General features: G+C 33.7%; 2 protein-coding genes and 1 pseudogene across 2 annotated transcripts; 2 read left to right on the top strand and 1 right to left on the bottom strand.

The window, feature by feature from the left end:
• Nucleotides 1-8,149: 8,149 nt before the first annotated feature.
• Nucleotides 8,150-9,142, top strand: LOC145569489 (auxin-responsive protein SAUR36 pseudogene; annotated as a pseudogene).
• A 2,575-nt stretch (nucleotides 9,143-11,717) lies between these two features.
• Nucleotides 11,718-15,745, bottom strand: LOC145569488 (vacuolar-processing enzyme-like). The gene is made up of 9 exons (XM_081628829.1): nucleotides 15,483-15,745; nucleotides 15,121-15,285; nucleotides 13,958-14,114; nucleotides 13,660-13,745; nucleotides 13,377-13,576; nucleotides 13,164-13,212; nucleotides 12,839-13,048; nucleotides 12,175-12,381; nucleotides 11,718-12,071 (listed from the first exon to the last, which is right to left on the bottom strand). Exons 1-9 carry the CDS (start codon nucleotides 15,714-15,716, stop codon nucleotides 11,889-11,891), a joined length of 1,491 nt encoding a protein of 496 aa, XP_081484955.1. The 5' UTR covers nucleotides 15,717-15,745; the 3' UTR covers nucleotides 11,718-11,888.
• A 5,652-nt stretch (nucleotides 15,746-21,397) lies between these two features.
• LOC145567992 (hsp70-Hsp90 organizing protein 2-like) lies at nucleotides 21,398-25,763 on the top strand. The gene is made up of 7 exons (XM_081627431.1): nucleotides 21,398-22,485; nucleotides 24,040-24,328; nucleotides 24,493-24,578; nucleotides 24,682-24,905; nucleotides 24,995-25,061; nucleotides 25,148-25,207; nucleotides 25,451-25,763. The coding sequence occupies exons 1-7, from the start codon at nucleotides 21,574-21,576 to the stop codon at nucleotides 25,562-25,564; spliced, it is 1,752 nt and encodes a 583-aa protein (XP_081483557.1). The 5' UTR covers nucleotides 21,398-21,573; the 3' UTR covers nucleotides 25,565-25,763.
• Nucleotides 25,764-26,195: the final 432 nt, after the last annotated feature.

Here is a 26,195-nt window from a genome sequence, read left to right as displayed (position 1 = left end):
TTTAAAGAAAGAACCTTTTTTAAAGGTAGGTAAGTTAATACTTTAATATTGTATGTTTGAATGTTGCATTTTAAAATTGGTTAAGGCTCAATATAGTCCACTTAGGTCTTATGTTGCTACTCCATATTTGTTTTTCACCTGTGATTTCGTTATAGATTAACACAATTTTCACAATGTTGTGCAAGTTGGAAAATAATCACAATGTACTCTTTTCTCGGTCTCTCCTATCATATACGGAGTATTCAGGTATTACTAGTTTCAAATATACTCAACTCTTTAAAAAAAACAATATTATTTATCATTTTAATTTTGAAGAGATTTTAATTTGAAAAATAAAAAAGAGAAAATAGTAAATTTTGTCTTAAGTGCACTTATGTCTAGAGACATATACTTAAGCATACGTGTGTAAAATTTTGAACCATTAAACCAACCTAAAATTTCTTTTGTTACCAACTTACCAGGCAAAAAAGGAATCAAAATCATCTAATAGACTACAATTGTCTTTTGCTCTCAAAGTCCAAATAATTACTCCGTATATAGTCTAAAAAGAAACAATACGCCATAATTAAGAGAAATCTCATATAGCTTAGGCAAGATCAAGAAATGATGAAAATTTTGAGAGATTATGATTTTGACTCCCAAGAAAGTTATGATTCCATTCTTCACAAGACTTTGCGCATGTTTACTTGAAGATTGACAAAACAAAACCTAATTGGTACGGAATACCATTAATTAGGTACATGATGCTCTACCATGTACCTAATTAGCTAAACAAAATAGAATAAACTAACCAGTAGAATGTATGCTGATTTTATTTTGTTGGTAATAAGTCTAATAACAAAGAACGTGTGCCATATATTAGAGGCCTTAATTACATGGTTTTCAAATAAAAATATATGATGATGTATGAAAAAAATGCTGCTTGTAACCCAACATGCATGCATGCATGCATTTTTTTTTTTTTTTTTTTTTTGTCTACTTATAACTTAATTGTACTCGTGGCATGCAACTTTTATTTACTGATGTCGGGAAACAATTGGTTAGTAACATGCATTTACTATTTTCTTGCACAGTTGAGCTAATGATATACTCATATTTTTTAATTATTTTGTCGTTACACTTATTTTTGAATATTATTCTTTTTTTTTTTTTTTTTTTTTTTTTTGAGGAAGAATATTAGTATTCAATTAATTTAAATTAACCTTAAATTATGCTGACATGTGCCCATAATTTGTTTCAATTTGTTTCCTACCAGCCTCCAAGGAAATTGCATATATTAGTACTATAACCTAGTTAGACTTCATTTATCTTCTTAATAAGGATCATATTATAAATAGTCACGATTATTTTCATTTAATTGTATTTCAATTTTTTAGTGCAATTAAATCCATGGACGATTTGTATAATTATATACAGTATATAATTTGCATGTCTATCAAATATGTTTCATAGCAGCAGTATATTGTTGCATGGGTTGTTGGCGTGCATGTGATGATGCAAACTACCAATAATCAGATCATGTCAATACATATTTTTATGCTTTGGTAAGATTAAGGGAATTGTGTGAATGAAGAAAAAGAATTGAACCTAATTAAGGGGTAACTATAATTATGTGTAGACTAGATTTTAATATGGTACGAAGTATTGTTAATTTGTTATAGGAATTCATTACAAAGTTATTACACTTCACTCCATGTAATTGAAGTTTATTATGCAGTATTCAATATATGTCTATCAGTCTATAGCTTCTTATAGCGATATGAGCAATTGGATTGCGTATATAACGATCTTAAAAAACAAAAAACTAGTATTCGAATTTCGTAATTCTTAGTGATGAAGAGTTGCTGACTCAAATTGATCTGGAAGCTGGCCTGGAGGAAGTCATGCTTACATAGAGTATAGTAGATCATTGGAAAATCAAAGCAAATTGCAATGTTGCGTACATATGCATATAGTAGCCATTAATATGCTACAGCAGTTATACAATATACTTCTATGACTTTGGGAATTGAATATAATTATATTATTTGTAATCGTTGAACATACACAAGCAACGAGCATACTAAACAAAGAAGAAAATATATAATTACAATAAGATGATATAAATAATACAGAAAAACTAGTGTTTCCCCTAAAGTAAACAATTAGACCAGTTCAGGATCCGCACAATTGTATTTGATTCTTCAGTCAAAGATATTAATCAGTTGACGTATGCATGGTAAGATTTTATAAAATATAAAAAAATCTCAATATAGAATAAGTTTCATATCTACTAGTATAGGATAGCTTAATTATGATAAGTAGTAGTAATATAACTCCTAATATAGAACTATGCACCCCTCGGCTTCTAAAATTGATAGCCTCATATAACTTTGTTCAATAATATTTTGGTACGACATACATACAAATACACGATATTTTAATTTCTACTAAAAAATATTACAAGTACTCTTATACGGAGTAGTTAGTAATCTAATCAAACCATAAAGTCAGATAGATGTCCTATTATTTACATACGAAAATAAAATCATACTATTGAAAAGTTGAAAACACAAACAAAACTTAAGAATTGTTTCACAAAGACGTACTACATGTATATGTTCCACTAGAAATCCAATCAACTAGATTAATTATGTCATGATCCCTTTTGATAATCATAGTTTCGTGGTAATTAAATTACCGTAATATAAGATCCATGCCTCATAGAATATGGACAACTTATGCAAACTGCTTTTAAAATAGCCACCCATGTATGGCTGTCTCCAGGACACATGTAAATCTTGGATCTTTACAAACCAAACAAATAATCCATCACAACATGACTTGCTAATTGTATAATATGAGTTGTCCATATTTTTGGGACAATGAAAAATTATTGATTCTATAACCAAAGTTTGATAATCCAACTTAACAACTTTGGTCGAGGTTATATTATAAAGTGATTCATCTAGGAAAATTCGAGTGCACATATAATTATTTGTTTATTGAATATATTATAAAGTATACTACCCACTCGTGTGCACATGAACAAAAGTTTGAGGGACATGATTTAAGATCGTGTTTTCTTGCTCACTCGTGCGTGCACGTGTTAAAGTTTGGTGTTATTGGTCTCAAATTTTGTCAACTAGTCCATAATTTGTTTTATGGGGTTTGAAAATAATCAGTAACAAATTTGAAGGTTGATTTAATGTACCAAAACTAGGATAATGTTGACCTGAAAGTCCTGAATTTATTCATTTCCTTTTTTTGAGTGGATAGGAGTAGTAGGATATCAAACATACTAGGAATAGAAAGTTCTTAAAATAAAACATTCATGTACGAACTTATTGCGCCTTCTATGAAGTTTTCTTCCAAAATAATGTCTCTTTTCTTTATAGAGGTAAAAAGCTATTAAAAAAAAAAAAAAAAAAGTAACATTCCATATTACAAAGTACATAATTACATATAATCCACCATGATCCATATAAGTACTGATTGAAATTATTAGTGAAATAAACTTATACAATGACATATTATATATTACTTTCATTTCATGCATGAAGTTCTTTTTACTTTAATTCTTCTTAATTTTACTTTATTTCCTTTTCTCTTACAGAAATACTACGCATTATTAAATTACCACTTATTTAGAACTTCTTATTATATTTAATATTTCTCGTCATGAAGTAATTAGATGTACCGACTCACATTAATCAATTTATTTTCCTTAGTATGTGTATCTATACTTTCGCGAAATAAAATGAGTATTATACTATGAGTAGAAAGATTTACAAGACCACAAATCATAAACCTATATATTCTTAATTGGAGTGTTTTTCATCCAAATTCTTATTAGTAAGATACCTCAATTTTCTTAAACTTTTCTACTAATATAATATTCCATTGGTGCTATTATTAGATTGCATATTGTTCACTCCGTGTATATATTCTTTTGGAAAATTATGACATTTTATCATGTCAACGTTATAAAAATAAATATGTAGAGGCCACCCCACCCATAAAAGCATAATCTAATACACTTATACAAGTATTTTTTATATATTATATTATTATTACGTATTATGTAGTCAAATAATTTCCCTTTCTAAGTGTAGACTTCCGTATATCACAACCAAAGAAAGCAACACTTGTGTTTATTTATTGTCTTGGTTTCCTATATTTGTACGGAATGTACGTGTGTACTCCAAGAGTTCAAAATTCCTGCGTTTAACTCTTGTACATTTCACTATTAGTCGGTTTAATCCAGCTAGTTTTCCAACCAATTAACATTTTTTTTAGGTTTGGGCCTTTCTCTGTTCAACTTGATTTACACTTAATTAATCAATTATTTAATTAATAATAATAACACACTCTTTATTTTAGTAAGACTAAGTACGGAATATAGCTTTTAGTTTAATGCTCCATCGTGTAAATACTTTTACTATGATTTTTTGTCTTTTGCGCACCTTACTTTCATCTCCATTCAAATATACTTTTCAAAGTATGATTATAATACCACTACTATTCTTGGAGTAAGTTCTTTCCAAAATTAATATTTAAGTACACAACTTAAGAATTTATATATTAGCTATTGCAGTGATCGATGTGCATTTTTATATATGCAAATTGCATTGATATTTATATAATTCTAAGCAGTTTAAGTACTTTTCATTCATTCCAATTATGATTATTAGATATGTAGTATATAGATACAAATATTCATGATTTTTTTTCCATATATTTAAATGAAAAATACATAAATATCATGTTATGCTATTCACTACTCGAAAAAGCTAAAGATTATATACTTGTATATAATAGTTGTATTATTGTCCTTATAGTCCCGTTTAATATTAATTCGTATTGCTACATGTTATTTTTGTTCTAGACTTTAGAGTTACATTAATATTTTTTATCTATCAAAAATCTCAATTTGATAAAGTAAGGTTTTCAATGTGTTTGTCCTTTTCCCGTCAAAAAAAAAAAAAAAAATGTGTTTGTCCTTTTGCTCCAACAAATTTAATTCAAAATCTTAATTGGGAAAGGAGATTAGCTATCTCTGACCCAAACCTACATCAAAGGGTCGTACAATGAATAAATGACAAATTTCCTTGGTAAGTAATAATCTACTACGTATTCCATAATCATCTTTCTTGACCCTTACGTGCATTATAAAGCTCAATTAGTTATGTTAATTATATAACTAATCACACTCATATATAGTACTTAATAGCTGTAAACAATAGTTAAAAGACAAAAACAAAGAAAGCAAATTTTTAATTATTGTCCAAATAGTACTTGGAGATTATGAGATTTATAATGAGTAGATCTCTTTTGAACTTCAATGCCATAAACAAACAAGAAAACTAGGTTTTCGTAATCTGTTCTAACTGTAGGTCTGGTATTATTTGTTACGAAGTATGATGTAAGGCATGCAACTTGAAATTTTGGTAGGTGAAGTAGTTTTTTCCAACACAAAATTAGTTGATTTTGTTACGTGAAATTGCTTAACAAAATTTGATGGTACATGTAGCTAGTGTATTATGTAGGAAAAATAATATATTGCTCTGTAGTACATTAATTGTCTATTACCATATAACATTATAACATGGTGTTATTGTTACAACATAGCATGAGTTGTACTAAATAAGATGATAAGAGATATATGAATCAATGAATCATATAATTGAATGTGATTGTGTTTACATTGTGATTGAGTTTATATTCACTTGATAGTAAAATCTTAATCCATTGAGGGTAAGAAGAGTAATAATCTTGATGTATTTATAAGGTTTAATTTAAATCATTGTAATGCTTAATGCCATTACATTGCATTATTCTTCCTTGATAATAAGCATCACAACTTAAGGAAACTAATTATTATCTAGAGTTATTAATTATTGATATCACAGAATAAAGAGCACACCGTACCTTATCATTTATCATGTCTTCATACTATTATTGTTGAATATATAACTAACCTAATACATTTGGGGGCGGAAATGGTTATAATTAGTATAATGATATTGGTTTATGGGCCAAGGCTGTTTAACCATAAGATAATTTGTTACTTGTCTTAGCTAATTGTGAATCATCGCAAACTACTCCTATGAATTATGATAGAGGGATTAGTGTTGGAAGTTCTTGATATAAAACAAGAGTGTTGGGAAAAATAAGAGAGAAAGAGAGAGAGAAATAAATGGAAGGGGAAAAGTCCCACATTGATTGGGGAGGAAGGTTTTTCCTTGTTTTTATAATGTAGTGCTTTAGCACTACTCAGTTGAGTGAGTTGGAGGTGTGTGTTACTCCACACACACACACGCGCGCGCGCCGAGCCGGGTCGGGCCTCGGGCCTCGGGACTTGGGGTGCGCGGGCGTGGGTCTTTGTTATCTTTTTGGAGAAATTTTATTTCCTTTTTCTTGTTAACAGAATATTCCCAAGTATCCGTTTTTTGACTGTTGGGATTTTCTGACTGTTGTGGGAATTAATCAGCCATTAATCCCTTGATTTTAGCTGATTAATTCACTCCCTTGTTTCTTGCCTCGTTTGTTGACTGACTAGATTAATCTGGTCATTTTCTTGGCCAGATTCTTCCCACCTTTCATGCTTTCCGTTTTTCCTCTTCACCCTATAAATATTCGGTGGTTTTCTTAGCCAAAATACACAACACAATCAGTCTTCTCTCTTCTCTAAACTTATCTAAACACATGTTCTTTCTGTTCTGTTTTCTGGGCAAGTATTCTGAGTTCCAGTCGGGTTTGTGAGTGCACATAAACTCCGGCGCCGTGCTTATCCTGGAGGGCGACCGCAATTGTCTACTGCACCGGGAGGTAGCGCGGAATCGTCTTTTAGGTCAGTGGTTCTCCACGACGCGGCTATTGTCAGTTTGGTTCACGCATCAAGAGATAAGTTATTTCTGTTTTATTGCTTATTAGTATAACAATTAGTATGTACTTAGTCCACTTTTTCTAGTGGATCCAACTTCTGTGATAGATGCCAATCATGTCATGCATATTCGGTGCATAAAATCCTAGCAAAAAGATTCTTTCAACATGATTAATTATTTGATTGCATGGTTTATACAAGATTGTACATCACTCAAATTACAAGTTCGCTGGTACACTTGTGGTTATATCCAGCTAAACAATTTTGGAGGTATATATTAACTCTGCCTAGCTTGTATACAACTTACATGCACAATTCAAGCATATATTGGATGTCAATTGTTGCTATAAGCAAGGACGCATATATGAATATACAATTGTACTTTACCCCGTACATTGAGAAATGCTTTATAGTTTCAAACTCATTGGCAATTCATCATGATATTCATGAACGTCATTCTATAACCATATTTGTAACTCCGCATTGTACTCTCAATTTTAAGAAAAGAGTTACATGAACATTAACTACTTCAAAGCACCAACATATATGTACAAGAATCCATAAAACCGTTTGATTGGTAGTTAATATCTTAGGGCCTGTTCTCATTGACTGAACTCAGCTGAACTGAACTGAACTGAACTGAAATGAATATTTTATAAGAGAAGGAAATTAGGAGCTGAACTGAACTGAACTGAACTGAATTGAGCTGAACTGAACTGAACTCAGCTGAACTGAACTGAACTGAATTTCAACGTAAGAGAACAGGCCCTTAGTACAAGTATCATTATGTAGCTAATTATATTTAAGTACTAAATTGTCCATATTATTTACTGTACAAAGTACACCCAACGTTAGGCAGGGGGCACATATATTGTATACGATATTTTATATATATTTATTTATTGCTTTATTTGTCGCTTTCCACCGAAATTTCCTTCCTACTAATACGTACCCACTAAACAAACAAATCTTCTACATAATTAACAAAAATTTATATTACCATAAAAACCAAACAATTTCTGATTAAAACAATTGTTAATTTCCCCAACATTTATTACTCTAATACATTAATACTCCGTATTAAATATGAGTAATACACATTAAACAGAGCTTAGACTTTAATCGTTACACCCACGAAGCATCATTACAACAAATTAATCAGCTGACTTTTTGTATTTCCCCAAAAATAATTATTTAAAAATAAAAATACCCTTTAATTTTTCCAATTATTTCTCATATATATCTCCAACCTCTAATCTGCATAATCAACTTCCAGCTCTTTCATTCCTTTTCCTTTCTCTCTCCTCTGTTTCAGACCATTTAACTCCAAAAAAACAGACTTTATTCAAAAGACATCATTTTTCTTTTTTTTGACTCCTTTCTCAAAAACCCATTTCAAAAAACCATCCAATTTCACTAATTTCACCCCAATTAATCCTAAGTTACCTTAGATTATTAACTAATTAAGCCATAATGATGATTAGAGGGAGAAACAGAGGGTTCAAACTGGGCAGAAAATTAATCCGGGTTTTTAAATGGGTAACCCGAAAAAGATCATATTCAAGCAAATACGAGAGATTAGAAGGTGAAAATCTACAAAGCAGGAGTAAAACAATTTCCAGATTATGTAAATGGGGAAGAAAGATTCAACGAGGTTTGATCAACTCAGTAACATCTCGTGGTTATGTCCGAGTTGGTCATGACTCATTAATCGACTCAAAACCGGTTCATGTTCCAAAGGGTCACTTGGCTGTACACGTGGAGGAGCCTGAAGGTCATTTGCGACGAGTTGTGGTTCCTGTTCTGTTTTTGAACCATCCTTTGTTTGGGAAGTTGTTGGAAGAAGCTGAGAATGTTTATGGGTTTGATCATCCTGGTCAGATCACCATTCCTTGTCCGATTTCGGAGTTCGAGAAAGTTCAAATGAGGATCGCCGCCGGGAAAGGCAAATGCCGGCCTCGGATTCAGGGTCCGAGTCATATTCTCGGCGTCACGTGTCTATGATTTGTTTGTGAGTAAGCTGATAATATGATGGTAGATATATTATAAGTAGGTTTTGGTGGGAAATGAATCTTGATGTAAAGTGCCTCTCTATAAATCAAAAAATTGGTGGTGAATATTGGAGTGTTTAGTTACATTAGGTATTTCTATCTCATTTTTTTTTTTTTCCTTATTTTGTGTTGATTGTTGGATTAGGCGTTAGGCCTAGTGTTTGATATAGTAGAGAATCCTATAGAATTGTACAAATGAGATGAATCTGTGATAATGATGATAATTTCTTTTTAAATGTGTTTTTTCTTTTTCCTTATAAGAATTGATTTGTTTTAATTCCGATATTAGATATATAATGAGGATTATAACATCAATTAGAAGTAATTGCTCTAACTATAAAATCATGAATTTAATTTTGTATATTACGAGTACTCTAATAATGAAATCTTGAACAATAATCTTAGGAGCATATTGCATGTTCATTGTACAAACGTAATATTTAGACTTTTTGCACAAACTGGGACTATTATTTGTATGGTTTGAAGCAATTTCTAATTTGGATTATTTTACTTATTTTGCTAAAAAATTTAAAGGTAATTTGACATTATTTGCTTGGAATTATTTGAAGTTAATTGTCGTTTTTATATTGTATTCCCTTATTGAGCTAGACAATTAGACAATCACGATTAATCAATAAGCAAGCTCATAGCCTCATAATAGCAAGTTGTGGGGTAAGATTGCTCTTGGATGCGCTTGAGAGCAAAAATCTTTGAAAATCAAAGTTTTGTGTTTGTTTCTTGGTGAAAAGAGCTTGTGGTGAGAATTTTTTGGGTTGGATTGGTGTACATTTTTTCACCATTATCAATTATAATTTATTTTTTTTCATAGAATAAAAAGTTTTTTAAATTATTTAAGGAAAATGCTATATATAGCCCTTAGGGCGTATGGATCAATTTTCAATCTTGCTTTGTAAAATAGAGTCGTGTGAACATAGAACCTTCTTATTAATACTTTCAATTATTAATGACTCTTTCTCATGCATATGAAACCAACGGAAGAACATAGGAGAAAGGCTAAGTGACCCTCATATTAATATAATGTTCAATTCCGTGAAATTTGCTTCCACTAAATTAGGATGTGTCACCCTCAAACTTCTCTATTATAAGAGGTTACAAGCTCAAAACCAATCACATTTAATTTAATATCTTTAAATGAATAAAATATATGACAAAAAATAAGTATAATTTAGATATATAACACCAACTTTTATAAAAAAAATATCGGAGTATATTCTTAGTTTGTCATTTTTAAAAAAAAAAATCTGATGAAGTTATAAAGTACGAAGTAGTTTAAACACCAAAAAAATACTCAGTAATACGGAGTAGTTTCCTTATTAGAGTAATTTTTCAAACTAGATCTAACAAATCAAGAAGCAATTTGTAGCTTGCAAATTCCCCTGATTGCTGATATGTAAGATGATGTTTTACAAGCTTGTTCCAAAAAAGTAATTTTTGTTAGTTGTCCACTTTTTATGAAAGTTATCTTTTTGTTTTTGTTTTTTGGAATGATCATGGAAGTTATAAATCATTAAAAGTTTTTGTTATAGTGTTATTGCAAAGACACCGAAAACCACCATCTTACCAAATCCTAGTTTAGAATTTGACAAAATCCTAATAAGCTATGGAGTAGAAAATTTTAAAAAGTTGTTGCCGAACAAGACCCTAGAGTCTACGACTCATAACTTGTAAACAATAATAGGGGAACAGTATCTCCAACGACCACAGCTTCAGTTTGGCTTTGGCAGTTAGCATGAGCTTGATTTCCCTCCATTATCACACAACAGATAACTTTTTTTTTTTTTGGGTTGCAAATGTTCGTTAGTTGCTCGCCATTAGCTGAACCCAAATCGATTATAAAATCACAAAGTCCACTTTCCTCACATTACAAATCGAATATCAAATCTTGGGTTCAGGTCCACATGTATATTAGCAAATAATTTTTTATCGAAGTTGTGAAATTGTTATAGTTTATGTATTTCACGAAGAATCAAAATCTTTAGTGTATGTAACCTTAGTCAATGTGCAAATAACATGCACATTTAATAATAATCCTCGACATGATTTTCATTGTTGTTTAACTACTCCGTACTTTACCAGTATCCTTCTATATATTTCTTCAGGAGAATAGCACTTCACCAGCACTTTCGACGACTTGTTATAATCAAACCGAAATTGAACTAATATTTCTTACATTGAACACGTGTTATTAACGGTGGTCCCTGTCACACATGATGAATACCATATGTTTAAGTAACATTACAACAATACTCGGAATGACCTTATTTAATTAAAATGTCTAGTTTGTCAAAAAAAAAAAAAAAAAAAAAATTAAAATGTCTAGAAAAAGTTGTTACATTGTATAGATGTGTTGTTTTAATCCTGAAGCTATTGTAAAATTATAGTGAGAATAACACGAAAATAAGGGCTAGGATTACGGGTGATTAAGTAAATTATGCAAACAGTGGTTTATATCTCCAGCATAAGAAAACATCCCCAAAATAAGGGCTAGGATTAGGGGTGATTAATGTTGTAGGGAACCATACCCTACATAAGAGAACATATCTGCAAAACTAAACGTAAAATCTAGAAACATCCCTAAATATATCTCAAGCATGAGTATGTATAACCTACATTATTGAACTCGTGCTCTTGAAAACATCCCAATCCAATCTACGTGGGGAAAACCAAGAGGTAGAATTCGACCTCACGTCTTGGTAAGGGTCCCAAGGGACCATAGAGGGCATAGTCCATACCCCATGAAAGTGCCAATTATGCAAATTTTTTATGAACAAATACACTGATTAAGCACGTAAGCTGGGCAATTGACCACATAACACACTACAGAGTAGTCACTTTCTGGACAGTAGTATATCACCGTGTTTTGGTCTAGTCTAACCGTCTAACAACACATTCACACATATGATACAGTAATATGTAGCATTGTATAACAACTGAAAAGCCAGTAGGACACGTTAAGCACTATAACCATGGAATGATGGATGCCACTGGCCAGAGTTGTGCCCACTGCAAGCAGCAACACAAGCTTCTTGCATTACTGATCGCGGAATATCCTTGTTGCAGATGTTTGCAAAGGCCCGCATATGTTTCATCCCGTATTGAGTTAAGGTCCCACATTCTTTCTCAAACACCCGAACCTGAAGATATAAAAGTCTTGACAGTTAAGTTCAAAATAACAGAAATTTAGTTACATGTCCTGTTACTATGCAATCAACTAAGAATACAAATTTTATTAATTACCATTGATTTCAAGCAATCCCAATCATCCACAAGCGGCATTCCACGGCTTGGCTTTGCGCGTAGGACTGAAGGACCATTGTTTAGGCCAAATAAAAGTTTTCCAATCAACTCAATGCTGCTGTCAAGGTGACTTCTGTGATTCATAGTCTCAGTTATCTCTTTAAGAATCTTATGCTTCTCCTCAGGTTCCTCCTTTGATCTTTCATACTGCAAGAGATGCACAATAGAATTACAGACTAAAACCTGCTATCTTTGAACTATGCAACCCTTACCCAAAGTTGGCGATTATTGAGTACTGACAGGCATAGATACAGGTCCAAGATTCAGAATTGACCAATTTATGTAAGTTTAGCATCTTTTGATCTAAAATGAAGTGTCAAAAATTAAGAAAAAAAAAAAAAGTTTATTTCTTATGAAATCAATTACTAAAAATTTCCCAAGAGGGATAGGTTAACGATTGCACCATCAATACATATTTAAGGCTCAAGGATAGCAGACTTATTCAAGAAAAAAGTACCAAGTAAACATATGCTATACTACTGCGGCATTGAGTATACGCATGGGTCAAGTATCCAACAAAGGTACTTAAAGTGGTTATACAATCAAGAGTAAACATAAGCTATAAACAGTCATCAAAAATGAAGGAGAATTGGGCTCAAGTTACCTTTTCCCAAAGGAAAAGAATGTCTGCATCTCGTTGATTGACAACACCCAACTCAATATCACGAGGCACTTTGTTAGCAGGAAGGTTTGCAGTTGCTGGATCAAAGCCTTGGTATAGATAGAGTTTCTCTGGTTTAATGCTTTTATTTCCGTACTCCATGACATGGGATCCTGCAGTGTAGGTGTTGAAATTTGATGTTCTGTCCTTTACCTGCGCCAGATCAAACTCATCAAGTAAACATTCATCCAATATCAACAAGAATAACCAGTTCACTCATGTGACGGAACTTTGCTCCTCTGATTCACTGAGCTCATATTAGCCTTACCTTCTTAATTTGTTGAGCAATCGTTTCTTTCTTCAAATTGTGTGTCTCACTGCAGACCAAAATTTATTCTACTTTCAGTTTTTGTAGATTTATAAGAATTTATATATAGATAGAAATATGCTTATAATGATTAACACTGAATCTACAGATTGTAAGATTTGTTAACCAAGCAATGGATTAGAAATTTATCAGCCGAATTGACAGGAAAATCACCTGTCTTCCATCCAGGCAATACTATATAAATCGCCCAAGCACGTCATGAACTCTGGAGGTGGTGCAGGGTCCATACCAGGACAGTAAGTTCCCCAGCTACTCTCTTCAGCATTTGAAGCTGTTGTAACATATATGTTCAGATCTTCAGGCATCAAGCCCTCAAAAACACTACCACTTTCGCAAGCTTCAATGTATATTACCTGTGTACAGGAAAAGATTAGTGTACAGCTTTTAGTATACAAAATTTAAATTATGTACTAATTATAAATCGACACCCACTTACCATTTCCTTGTAGCTTTTTGATGCATATTTCTTCTTTAAAACCTCTACGAAGTCCTTGCCATACAGGAATGGCATATTAGGCATACCTGCAAGCAAACTCACCAAAAGCTTAGGTCAGATTAAAAGCCTTGACTGCATATATCATAGAATTACAGGCAATCAATTGATTCAATATGAAAGCAGCAAACCAATGTCATCAGTACAAGACCACAATGTTCTGCTGCGTGTACTTGAAACTGAGACCTCAAGTCTTAGGACAATCTATGAATACAATGTAGAAAAATATAGAGGCACTAACCCAACACACCAGGACCTCCATGATCAGAGTAGTATATAAAGATCCTGTCATTCGGTTTGCTATCAATGACCTTTCCACTGCCACCTTTTACAGCTTTCTTGTTCCCAAGAAGCACTGCAAACATGTTCTCCGCTGTGACATGCTCCCCGGTATAATCCTGTGCTAAATAAAAGTCACACCTTAAGCATCAAACAAGTCGATGAGCTATGTTACTTGAACTCAAATATCCACATCAGACAGCCCATATAAACGCTGTGACCCTGCCTCGGACTCATCTATTGTTATATAGTGTTTTTGGTTTACAAATGTCCATACTCAATCCAGTCCTAAGAATACTAATATTGAAATGAAGAGTCCGAGAAATACAACTGATGATATGCAAGGACTTTCATTGAACCATAACACACGACCACAAATGCAATGAATGAGATCAACATCCTAGTTAGTAATTACCTAACCATAAAAGCTAATTTAAAATGAACATGTATATAGTAAGTTGAATTGCTCCAAGACAACTAACTTTCTGGTAATGCTCTGATTATGATACTCACATCAGACAGCCCACATAGATACATTACCCTGCCTTAGCTACTTTTCCAAAAAAATTAAAAAAAAGGTGATGGTCCAAATTAAGATCTGAGCCAGCTGAGTACTAATGGGCCAGGGAGGCGCAAGCCCGTTATCCTTCCACTGACAGGAGCGGGAGGTTTTCGTTGCTCTGTGAAACCAGCCTCACGCGGTACCCTCCACTTTAGGGTCCATGAGATTCAGGCCTTCGCCCAAGCCACATGGACCAACTCCCAACTTGGATAGGGCGAGCCAACATACTGCCAACCCTTGACCCGACCCAGAAGGCCTAGAACGTGTTCCATCACCTTAATGCTCCCACTTGGGTTACAAGCTCACGTTACCAAGCTCAGCAATTAGTGTTGTTCTAATAGAGATATATTAACTGCTTAATCTTCTAATAATTTTCCGATGTGGGACTTTTATACTTGGATTTGTAAACTGATTTAAAACTATTTTAGAGTTTGCATGCATTGTTGAATTGATGACTTGAAAGTTATTTATGAGGAAATAATTAAATTAGTGCACAAGATTAAAATTATACGAAATCTCGCAAAACTATAATCTGAAAAATGAAATTGGTAAGGTTAAATTACCTTAGGAACACCAGCATAGACATCCTTGGCATTAGGATGATTGATAATTACACCTTTCCTGGGATTGAGTGGATTATCAGCAATATCATCATACATAAACACCACTATATTCTCATCTTTTAATCCTCCTCTTTTTAATATCTGATATGCATGACAAATATCTGCCTGCAACAAACAAAGAATAATTAAATAAAACCCTCTAATTGTACAACCAAAAAAAATGAAATAAAAATTTTAGTGCAGAACAATTCAATTTTCTTTATACAACTGGTTGTACCCTGTGCACGATAAAACAAAGTACAAACAAATGAACAAAAAAAAAAAAATCTTGGTTGTAAACGGAAATTAAAATATATACATACCTGGTGTCTATAATTACCAAAGCCTTGAGAACCGGCAACAAGGAGAGCCCAAGTAGTACCAACCTCACCGTCGTCTTTGGAACCGGCAGCGGCCGGTTCTTGAGGCTTCATATGATCAGTAGGCAAGCGGATGTTGGACTCCCACCTGTTTTTAGCTTGAGAAAGCCATGTCAATTGAAGAGAGAAACATGCTAAAAGTGCAAGAATTCTCAAGGCAGAACTCATACTTGCCATACTTGTAAAAAAAGATGTAAGAAAATTAGGTAATGAAATTAAAAAGAGTTTGACATATAGCTAGAGGTTTAATGAGAAGGAAGAGAGAGAAAGAAAAGAGGGAGAAACGCCATGCAAAAGGAGGAGATGACACGTGAAAGAGGTGAAGAGTGTTGGGAAATGAACTGCGTGAACCATGTGTTACTCTTTGGAGTTACGTTTGTTGTAGTAGCTACTGTTTCATCACAATTTCTTTCTTTTACATTTCTATAATAACAATTCTCTCTCCTCTCATTATTTGGCCGAATTTCATGCTCTCTTTTGTTTGCTTTTGCTTATGGATTCGGTGTTTGATTGTCAATTTTGTCATTCTTTTTGCAATAAATATTTTAAACAAAGTGTAGAAGCAATCTTGTTTACATTTTACAAAGCATATACGTAGTAATTGTTGTTGTGCATTACTGTGCTTGATGTAGAGTACGTTGGCCAATGGACCAAGTTATCTACTAGGCCTTTTAGAATGTCATTAGCCCAATAAATGGCCCATTTTAAGTGGTTAGATTTATATTTTAAAATAAAATGGATATGGGATTGTAAGCCCAGTATTGTGAGCAAGTCCATTACGTTTACTTATTAGAAAAGATTTGAGAGCTTCTTAAAACTAGCCATGTTTGATTGTTTAGTATTATTAACAAGCTTTCATTTGTTCATGATAATAATAGATAAGTGAACGAGTGATTCGTGATTTGAGAGATTTGGCAGTTTCTTATAATCAGCCATGTTTATTAACAAGCTTGCTCATTGTTCAATGATGATACAGAAATGAATTGCTCATAACTAAGCCCGTTTATGAGCTAAATAAATTGTACTGCTTTGGCTCATTTTTGCCTTCTCAAAGTTTCAACTGAATTTAATCAGATTCACTAGTGTGTAGCTCGGGCGTTGCACTGAATTGCTACTTTTAATATTACTTGTGTTTATAACATAGTTGATAATTAACTTAGATGGTTAAATCCTTGTTATAAGAAGTTGGGTGTTCGAATTTCTTTATCCTCCAAAAGGTTGAATAGGTGATGTGGCATAATAAAAAGGCACATGGCATGTAAACATGACATGTAAACCCTTTTTATGAACCTTTTAATAGATTAGTATATATTTTATCCTTCATTAGCAAATTATGTTTGGGTTCTGCTCTACTTGCCTAGAAACTCAAAAGAATAGGGTCTAAGCCTAGTTGATTTGTCGATATGATAAGCAACATGATTAGTTGTTTTAGAGTTGATATACTCGACAATAACAAATTGTCCCAACATGCATAAGGTAACTAACATATTACACTTAAAATGATGAATAACACCACAATAATGAGTAAATTAAAAATATATAAAGAGTCGAAGATAATCAAATCTTAGCCTTGACAACCCGAATTTTTTTTAATCCTAGAGAGAAAAGGAGGAGGGGGTCGAAGTAGAAAAATTTCATTCATAGATAATGGCTTAATGGGTGTTGTTTGGTTGTCACTCACATTTTACAAGCATTTTTGAATGTGAATTTTCAATAGTGTTGCATCATGGAAATCTTATTCTTCTATATGATACACTAGGTAAGAGTAAGAGAATTACTTGAAAGTTGAAAGTCTTGAAACTATTGGTGAACAATTCGAACTCGATTAGTATTCCTATTTGTTCAACTTAAACTTTGAGTTTAACTCAAATTCAAATTAGTTAAACGAACCTAATAATCAAATACAATATTTATCGAGGAAACTCCTTTGCTCCCTTTCAATTGAAATCAACCAAGTAATTTCGCATCTTTCTCGAACTTATTCAGATCATAGTCCAATTTTAATTTCTTTATTTGATAAAAATAGAGGTGGTCCTTACCCTTTTAGATGCAAGGCTGCATGGCTTGAACATGTTGATTTTTCTTCCTTTTTTGTTAAAAACTGGGATTTGCATGATTTTGATTTTATCAAAGGTAGAACTGAATTTATTCATAATATTAAGAGGTGGAATCATAATGTTTTTGGTAACATTGCTAACAAGAAAAAAAGATTGGTTGCTAGGATTGATGGAATTCAAATTGCACTTGCTAGAAATTATTCTACTTTTCTTGTTAACTTGGAAAAGGAGTTGCTCTTTGAATTAAATCATATTTATCATATTGAGAGAATTATTTATGCTCAAAAATCTGGTTTAGACTGGAGGAAACATGCTGATTATAATACTAAATATTTTCACTTAATTGCTAATATAAAAAAAACAAGAGGCAAAGTTTTATCTTTACAAGGTAATGATGGCAACTGGATTACTGACTTAATGGTTTTAAAAAACATGGCTAGAAACTATTTTGTAAATGTTTTTCAGTCTGTGAGTAATGATTCTGATCTTTTGAAAATTTATCAGTTTTCTAAAAATAATCTCTCCTGCTCTAACCCTAGTTTCCAGTTACCTCCTACTGCCAAAGAAATTAAGTCTGTTCTGTTCCAAATGGACCCCATTAAATCCCCAGGCCCAGATGGCATCCAACCTATCTTCCTCCAAAAACATTGGGATTTTTTAGGTTCTTCTATTACTAGCTTGATTTCTGATTGCTTCAGTAAAGGTTCTATTCCCTCTGCTATTAATGACTCTTACATTTCCTTAATCCCTAAATGTGACTCCCCTCTTTCTATGAAGGATTTTAGACCCATAGGCTTGTGTAATTCTATTTATAAGCTTATAACCAAATGTATTTCTAACCGTTTAAAACCTATCATGGATGATCTTATAAGTCCCTTTCAGTCTAGCTTTATTCCTAATAGGTCTATAGAAGAGAACATTATTATCATTAAAGAGGTGGCTCACCATTTTAATAAGGCTTCTAATAAAGCTAACCTAATGGCGCTCAAAGTTGATCTTTCTAAAGCTTTTGATAGCCTTGAATGGGATTTTATCAAGGACACTCTTATTAATATTAACCTTCCTCCTAATATTGTTAATTTAATTCTAAGTTGTATTTGTACTCCTAAGATTTCTCTCCTTTGGAATGGAGAAATTACTGATTCCTTCTCTCCTTCTAGAGGAATAAGACAAGGCGACCCGTTATCCCCCTATATTTTTGTTCTTTGCCTTGATCGTCTTTCTTGTATGATTCGAGATAGGGTTAATAATGGCTCTTGGAAACCTATGAAAATTGCTAAAAATGTTAATATTTCTCACTTATTTTATGCCGATGATGTTTTTCTTTTTGGTAAAGCAACTACGGATAATATTACTAATATGATGGAAGTTCTTGAACACTTTGAGAAAATTTCAGGCCTCTCCATCAATATTCTCAAATCATCGGCTATTTTTCCTAAAAATATGAATCATAATGTTTGAAAGTCCATCTGTAATGTTTGTAATATTACTAATACCACCAACTTTGGAAAATATCTTGGTATCATTATTTCTCATAAACGTCTTAATCAACTTGATTATTTTCCTCTTCTTGACAAAACTTGCTCAAAAATTAAAGGGTGGCAAGCTAAGCTTTTAAACATGGCCGGTAGATGTACTCTCATTAAATCTGTTCTTAATTCTTATCCGGTTTATGCTATGCAAACTAATGTCCTTCCGATAGGTGTCATTAATGATCTTCAAAAAAAATGCAAACAATTTCTTTGGAATAGGGTTAATCGATCTAGATATATTCCTAGAACCAATTGGAATGTTGTTTGTGATCCTATGGCCAAGGGAGGTTTAGGAATTAGGGATCTAAAGAGGTGGAATTTATCTTTCATGGCTAAGCTAGGATGGAAAATTCTTACTCAAAAGAATAAGCTTTGGATCGACATTTTAAAGAACAAATATCTTAAATATTCTAATTTTTTAGATTACATTCCCAAAGTTACTGATTCTGTCATTTGGAAGGATATTCTTAAGGGTAGGGATGTTCTTAAAAAAGGTATAATTATCAACATCGGTAATGGTCAAGACACATCTCTTTGGTTTCACCACTGGATTGGGGATTCACCTATTTATCTCATTCCTAATATTCGTATTCCTGACTCTAAAGGTTATTGGCGTGTTTCCGATATTATTAGGAATAATGAATGGTGCTTAGATAGTATTATCCATATTATTCCTTCCTCTTCATGCTCCTTAATCTTAGCCTACCCTTTACCTAAACTTGTTAATGTTTCTGATAGATTGAATTGGTCTCTTCATAAATCTGGTACTTTTACTATTAAAACGACCTATCACATTACTAGTCCTTCTGCTAATCTTAACTCCTCCTTCCTTTCTACTTTTGCTTGGAAAAGTCTTTGGAAAATCAAAGTTCCCTATAAATATAAGATGCTTATTTGGAATTTAGTCAGAGACATCCTACCTGTTGGTTGCTCCCTTATGAAAAAAATTCCTTGTTTTGACCCTATGTGTATGAGATGTGAAGCTCCTTTAAAGGATAGTATCCATGTCTTTAGAGACTGTCCCAACTCTTCTGCCTTTTGGTCTTTGGTTTTTAACAAATTTCAGTATTTAAATATTGATTTACACCGTTTTTATAACTCGAATTTTACAGATTGGTTAGACTTCAATCTCACAAATTCTTCTTCATGGAAAACTGTTTTTTGTGTAGCCATATGGCACCTTTGGAACACTAGAAATGTTGCCATCTTTGAACAAAAAATGGTCTTCATCCAAACTACTTTTAACAATTTTTATGTTGATTACTTTTTCTGTTTGAGAATTAATCAGGTACCTCCCTCAGACTCTCCTTCTTCTTCTGCTGCTCAGAACCCCAGACTCTGGGCACCACCTCAGAAGGGTTATCATAAATTGAACACAGATGGTTCTTGGATCTGTATGGACAATGCTGGGGGAGGGGGAGTTATCAGATGTGATAAAGGCCTTTGGGTCACAGGTTTTGCCACAAAGTTCAATGCAATGACTGCTGCAGCTGCTGAACTTTTAGCCATCAGGGAAGGTCTGTTAGTTGCTTGGGATAAGAGGATCAAGTTTCTTGAACTTGATACAGATGCTGACAGTTTATCCAAGATGTTGAAAGACCCTAAGTCTTTTGAGGATGGTGATTTGGGTAACATAATTCGTGATGTGGCTGCTCTTTTGAATAGGGATTGGGAGGTTAATGTGTTTCATGCTAGCAGATCTGTCAATTATGTTGCAGACAGATTAGCTATGATGGGAAGGACCAAGTTTAAGACAGGTGAGAAGGTGCCATTCTCTTACCCTCCTCCTGAAGTGCACCAGACTTATGCTATGGAGATCCCAGAAATGTAGGAAGCTCAACCATGATGTGCTGTACTGCCATAGCCATGCTGCTGTTTTGCTATGGAAGTCCTAGATATGCAGGAAGGTCAACCTTGATGTGCTGCACTGTTATAGTCATGCTGCTATTTTGAACTCTATCTTGTTTTATGCTCTAGTTTATGTTTTTATCCTTTGTACTAAGTTTAACTTTGATGATCTAGTGTGGTTTGATCTACCCACCATTTATCACCTTTTGTATCTGATCATCAGATTTATCATCATCTAATATATTAATATTTCCCCTTTGTGTAAAAAAAAAAACCAAGTAATTTCGACCTCGATTAGCACACAAAATTGAATGGCCAATTCTCCATTATTAGGCTCATGCATTAATTAATTAAAAGCCCATAAAATTAATTAAGCCACCTCAGTCATAAAATCATCCACCTTAGATCCCAATTCCAACCCCTCCTTAACCCAAGAACATTCCAGAACCACTTCACCTTCCCCAACAACAGCCAGAACTCTCTCGTCTCCTCTTCTTCCTCCGCCTATTAATCTCCCCTTTTTCCAGATTTCCTTTCGCTCTTCAAAAACCCTTTCTCTTTCACTCTCCTCCCAAATTCTCTCTCTCTCTCTCTTCAATGGCAGACGAAGCTAAAGCAAAGGGTAACGCCGCCTTCTCTTCCGGCAACTATGCCGACGCAATTAAACACTTTTCCGACGCTATTTCTCTCGCCCCCACAAATCATGTCCTCTACTCTAATCGATCCGCCGCCCACGCTTCCCTCGGAAACTTTTCCGACGCTTTAACCGACGCCCAGAAAACCGTCGACCTAAAACCTGATTGGCCCAAGGGTTACAGTCGTTTGGGTGCTGCGTATTTAGGTCTGCATAATTTTTCCGACGCTATTTCTGCTTACAAAAAGGGTCTCGAATTCGACCCGAATAACGAAGCCCTTAAATCTGGGCTTTCCGACGCTCAATCCGCGGCTTCTCGGGGTGCCCGGCCCAGTAGTTCCTCTGCTTCTCCTTTTGGGGATGCTTTTTCTGGGCCGGAGATGTGGGCCAAGCTAACTGCGGATCCGGGTACTCGTGGGTATTTGCAGCAGCCTGATTTTGTGAAGATGATGCAGGAAATCCAGAAAAATCCGAATAACTTGAATATGTACTTGAAGGATCAAAGGGTTATGCAAGCTCTTGGGGTTTTGTTGAATATTAAGATGATGAGTGGTAATGGGCCTGAGGATATGGAGGTTCAGCCCGAGGAGCCCGCAGTTGAGAGAGAATTTAAGATGCCTGAGGCTAAACCTGAGCCAAAGCCGGAGCCAAAACCGGAACCCGAACCCGAGCCGATGGTGGAGGAGGATGAAGAAGAGAGGGAGAAGAAGGAGAAGAAGGGGTTGGCTCAAAAGGAGAAAGAGGCTGGGAATGCAGCTTATAAGAAGAAGGAATTTGAGAAGGCAATTGAACATTATAGTAAGGCTATTGAATTGGATGATGAGGACATTTCTTTCTTGACTAATAGGGCTGCTGTTTATCTTGAGATGGGCAAGGTAAATTCGTACATTGCTTTTATTTATTCTTTGATTTCAATTGTTTAATTGGTTTTGTTTAAATTAGGTTTGAAGTCTTGTGCTTTGTGATTGATGTGAAATTGAACTTTGGCATGTGACTTAGAGATTGATTGTGATGATTAATGAGTGAGTTGATATGATAAAGGAGCTCGATTGAGGCGGGTTTGAATGTAATAGATGTTTTTTTAGTGCAATGCTTGTTTGGGGTTTAACTGTTTAAGTATATAATATGGTAATGTAGGCCAATATGAGTGAATGAGTTTGGTTAACCGTGCTATAGTTATATACATGGCATATGAATTGATAATTTACTTAATGTAGGTTGGTTTGCAGTCGATGGGTTGTTAGAGGTTTATGTGCTACTTCTGTTGTTTATTACGGAGTATTTCAATGTAAATGCTTTGTCATTCTAGCTAACCATGATGGTAACCTTTTCAATTAGATTGTGAAATATTTGCAAGACATGTTGTTTTTAATAGTTAATTAGTATAGCTAAATTGTATTACTTGGTGAATTAATCAAAGAATTTTGACTGTTCTGGCTATAAGTGTAGCTGTGTTGTTATCCTGCTGCTAGACATGAATTTACTGCTGTTGTTAGGCGAAAGATTTACGAACCATGTTTCGCTGGTGGTAGAACATAATTTTCACCTTTTCACTGAGATTATAAAAAATAACTTCTATAAGGTAAAACATGTTTTTCTATATCAAATTATTAGTTGTTAAATTTGAAGACCTTTTATTTCATTCCTGGTTTCAGAGGTTAGAATGTACTTATAGATTGGTAATGAAGTCTTATGGTATAGGATTGATTTTTTTTTTTTTCCCAAGTGAACTGTGAAGAAAGTAGGTATTGCTGAATTGGGTTGATTTGGTTTTCAGTTGATAGTTCGATTGGATGATATATTGATATGTACCTTGGTTTGTACATTTTTTTTTTTTTTTTTTTTTTTTTTTTTTTGTTGAGTATTTGTATCTTGATTCCAGCATGAAAAACTGTTCCTTCTTAGGCAATTATTCCGTGCCTTTAGTACTAGACAAAGATTATTAGATTACTCTCTGTTTGAGCCTTGGATTACACACAGTTGAGTTCCAGGTTAGGAGCTTATGCTAGGAAAAAAATAAGGTAGGGGCAGTAATACATAAATTCCTTAAGATCATTACACAACTAGGGGGCATCTTCCTTCCAGTTAGCCAATGATGTTGGAATTAAGGTATTTGTGCAAGGATGAGATGCCAGCTTGTCACCACTAAAGAATTGAGTCTTTTGCGAGGTAGTTACTGTTGCTTAAAATTATCATGTTTAATCTAGCGGGTTTATTCTTGCTTGTATTCTGTTTTCTTCTTCGTTATTTTGTGTTCGTTGTTATTTATAGTTACTTTGTCCTACTGCTGTTATGTTTTGTGTCTTTGGTTAATTATTTGTATACTCTGTGTTTTTGTTATTGATGTACTTTACTGTTATCATAAGTCTTTTATCTATTTGTGGCAATGATTGCTGATTGGTTTACATTCCTTTTAAATCCCTGTGTAGTATGATGAGTGTATCAAGGACTGTGACCAAGCTGTTGAAAGAGGTAGGGAGCTTCGATCAGACTACAAAATGGTTGCCAGGGCCTTGACCAGGAAAGGAACTGCTTTGGCGAAAATTGCAAAGACTTCAAAGGATTATGACCTTGCTATTGAAGCTTTCCATAAAGCTTTGACAGAGCACCGTAATCCTGACACATTGAAGAAACTGAATGATGCTGAAAAAGCGAAGAAAGATTTGGAGCAGCAAGAGTATTTTGATCCCAATATAGCTGATGAAGAACGTGAAAAAGGTATTACTACTTTTTTTGTATGTTGGAAATTCTATTTCATTCTATTGACAATTATTTGTCATTGTGACACTTGGGAGCTGTTTTGGGTTTAGGGAGTTGTGAGTTTCCTTATATCTGGCTATGTATTTGCACATTAATTTGTAACCCTGTACATGCCTATGTAGGTAATGAGTACTTCAAGGAGCAGAAGTATCCCGAAGCCGTGAAGCATTACACAGAAGCTATCAGGAGGAACCCTAAAGACGCGAAAGTATGTCTGCTTTTTCCTGATTGTTCTGCATTACTTATTTTATATGCTAAAGCATCACTAAATCAATTTTGAACTCACTTTGCTACTTATTGATGCATTTTAGGCTTACAGCAACCGAGCTGCAAGCTACACCAAATTGGGGGCAATGCCAGAAGCATTGAAAGATGCAGAGAAGTGCATTGAGCTTGATCCTTCCTTTGTTAAGGGGTATACTAGAAAGGGAGCTGTTCAGTTCTTCATGAAGGAATATGAGAAGGCGTTAGAAACTTACCAGGAAGGATTAAAACTCGAGCCAAACAACCAGGAATTGTTGGATGGCGTGAGAAGGTGTGTTGAAGAACGCCTGAAATTTGTGTGGTTGCAACCTTTATATATGCGTTCTTACACCACTAAATTTTGCTATGACTTTCTTGCAGATGTGTACAACAAATTAATAAAGCAAGCCGTGGGGATTTGACTCCTGAAGAACTCAAAGAGAGACAGGTCTTGTTTTATGCTTGTTGATGATTAATTAATTTTAGATTTTGTTGAGTAAAAATTCTTGACAGTTGTGCTTCTGATCTCTGCAGGCTAAGGGTATGCAGGACCCAGAAATCCAGAACATCCTCACTGATCCTGTAATGAGACAGGTAATAATCTTTGCGAAATGCAATATTTTTCAAAAAGAAGTTTTAAGTATAAAAACCTAGTATTTTACTAGCAATTGATGAGGGGTAGGGTATTGAAATTAAAAAAAAACATTTAACGACATTGTTGTTTTCATAAAATCTCTTTATTCTTCAATTTTGACAGGAGGAAAATCATTCCGTTGTTATTTTTTGTAAAATCATTATTTTAACTTATGTTTTGCTGTTTGAATTTCTGGATTTCAGGTTTTGATAGACTTCCAGGAGAATCCCAAGGCAGCACAAGATCATATGAAGAATCCAATGGTGATGAATAAGATCCAAAAGTTGGTCAGTGCTGGAATTGTTCAAGTTAGATGATAACTATGTAATATGTTGATCCTATTTTAGAAACGGTGATAAGTTGATCTATTCTTAGTAACAGTGACACAACTTTGGCATTTGATGTTTTTGGCACTACCCCAACTATGTAATATTCTGGATTGGTGGATCAATTTAGTTTAATTCTTGTTGAAATTTTGAACTTATTTTAATGGAAGTATTTGTGTTTATCGTCTTTGATTATTGATTCCTTTGTGGCTCAGTCAGTCCATAATCTGTTAATTTAGCTGATTGAAAATCAAACCCTTTTTGCATTCTAATTCTAACTCTCCAAGAAGGCAAGAAGCTATGTTTCATTGCCCTCATCTTCATAGGGTAATTTTCATCTTCAGTTGAAATTGCTGGAAAGTACTCCGTATTACAGAGTACTTCCCAGTTAGCAGCAAAAGTGCAAACATAGCACTTGCTTTGTAAGGACTTGAACCTTACCTTGTTGGCACGAGGATCAGATTTATTTAGTAGTAAAATCTTTGTAGGTATCTACATTACTCCGTATAATTTAACAGGTTTTTTTTTTTTTTTTGAAGTCATTTATCTCAGTTATAATTTGTTTCTGTAGGAGTTAAACATTCTTTTGTTTTTTCTTTCTTTTATTTTTCTGTTTGAATTA

Source organism: Chenopodium album, chromosome 11 (assembly GCF_948465745.1).
Source record: "Chenopodium album chromosome 11, dcCheAlbu1.1, whole genome shotgun sequence".
Taxonomy (NCBI): Eukaryota; Viridiplantae; Streptophyta; class Magnoliopsida; order Caryophyllales; family Amaranthaceae; genus Chenopodium; species Chenopodium album.
Note: the sequence above shows the minus strand (reverse complement) of the source record. Positions and strands in the feature narration are given on the sequence as shown.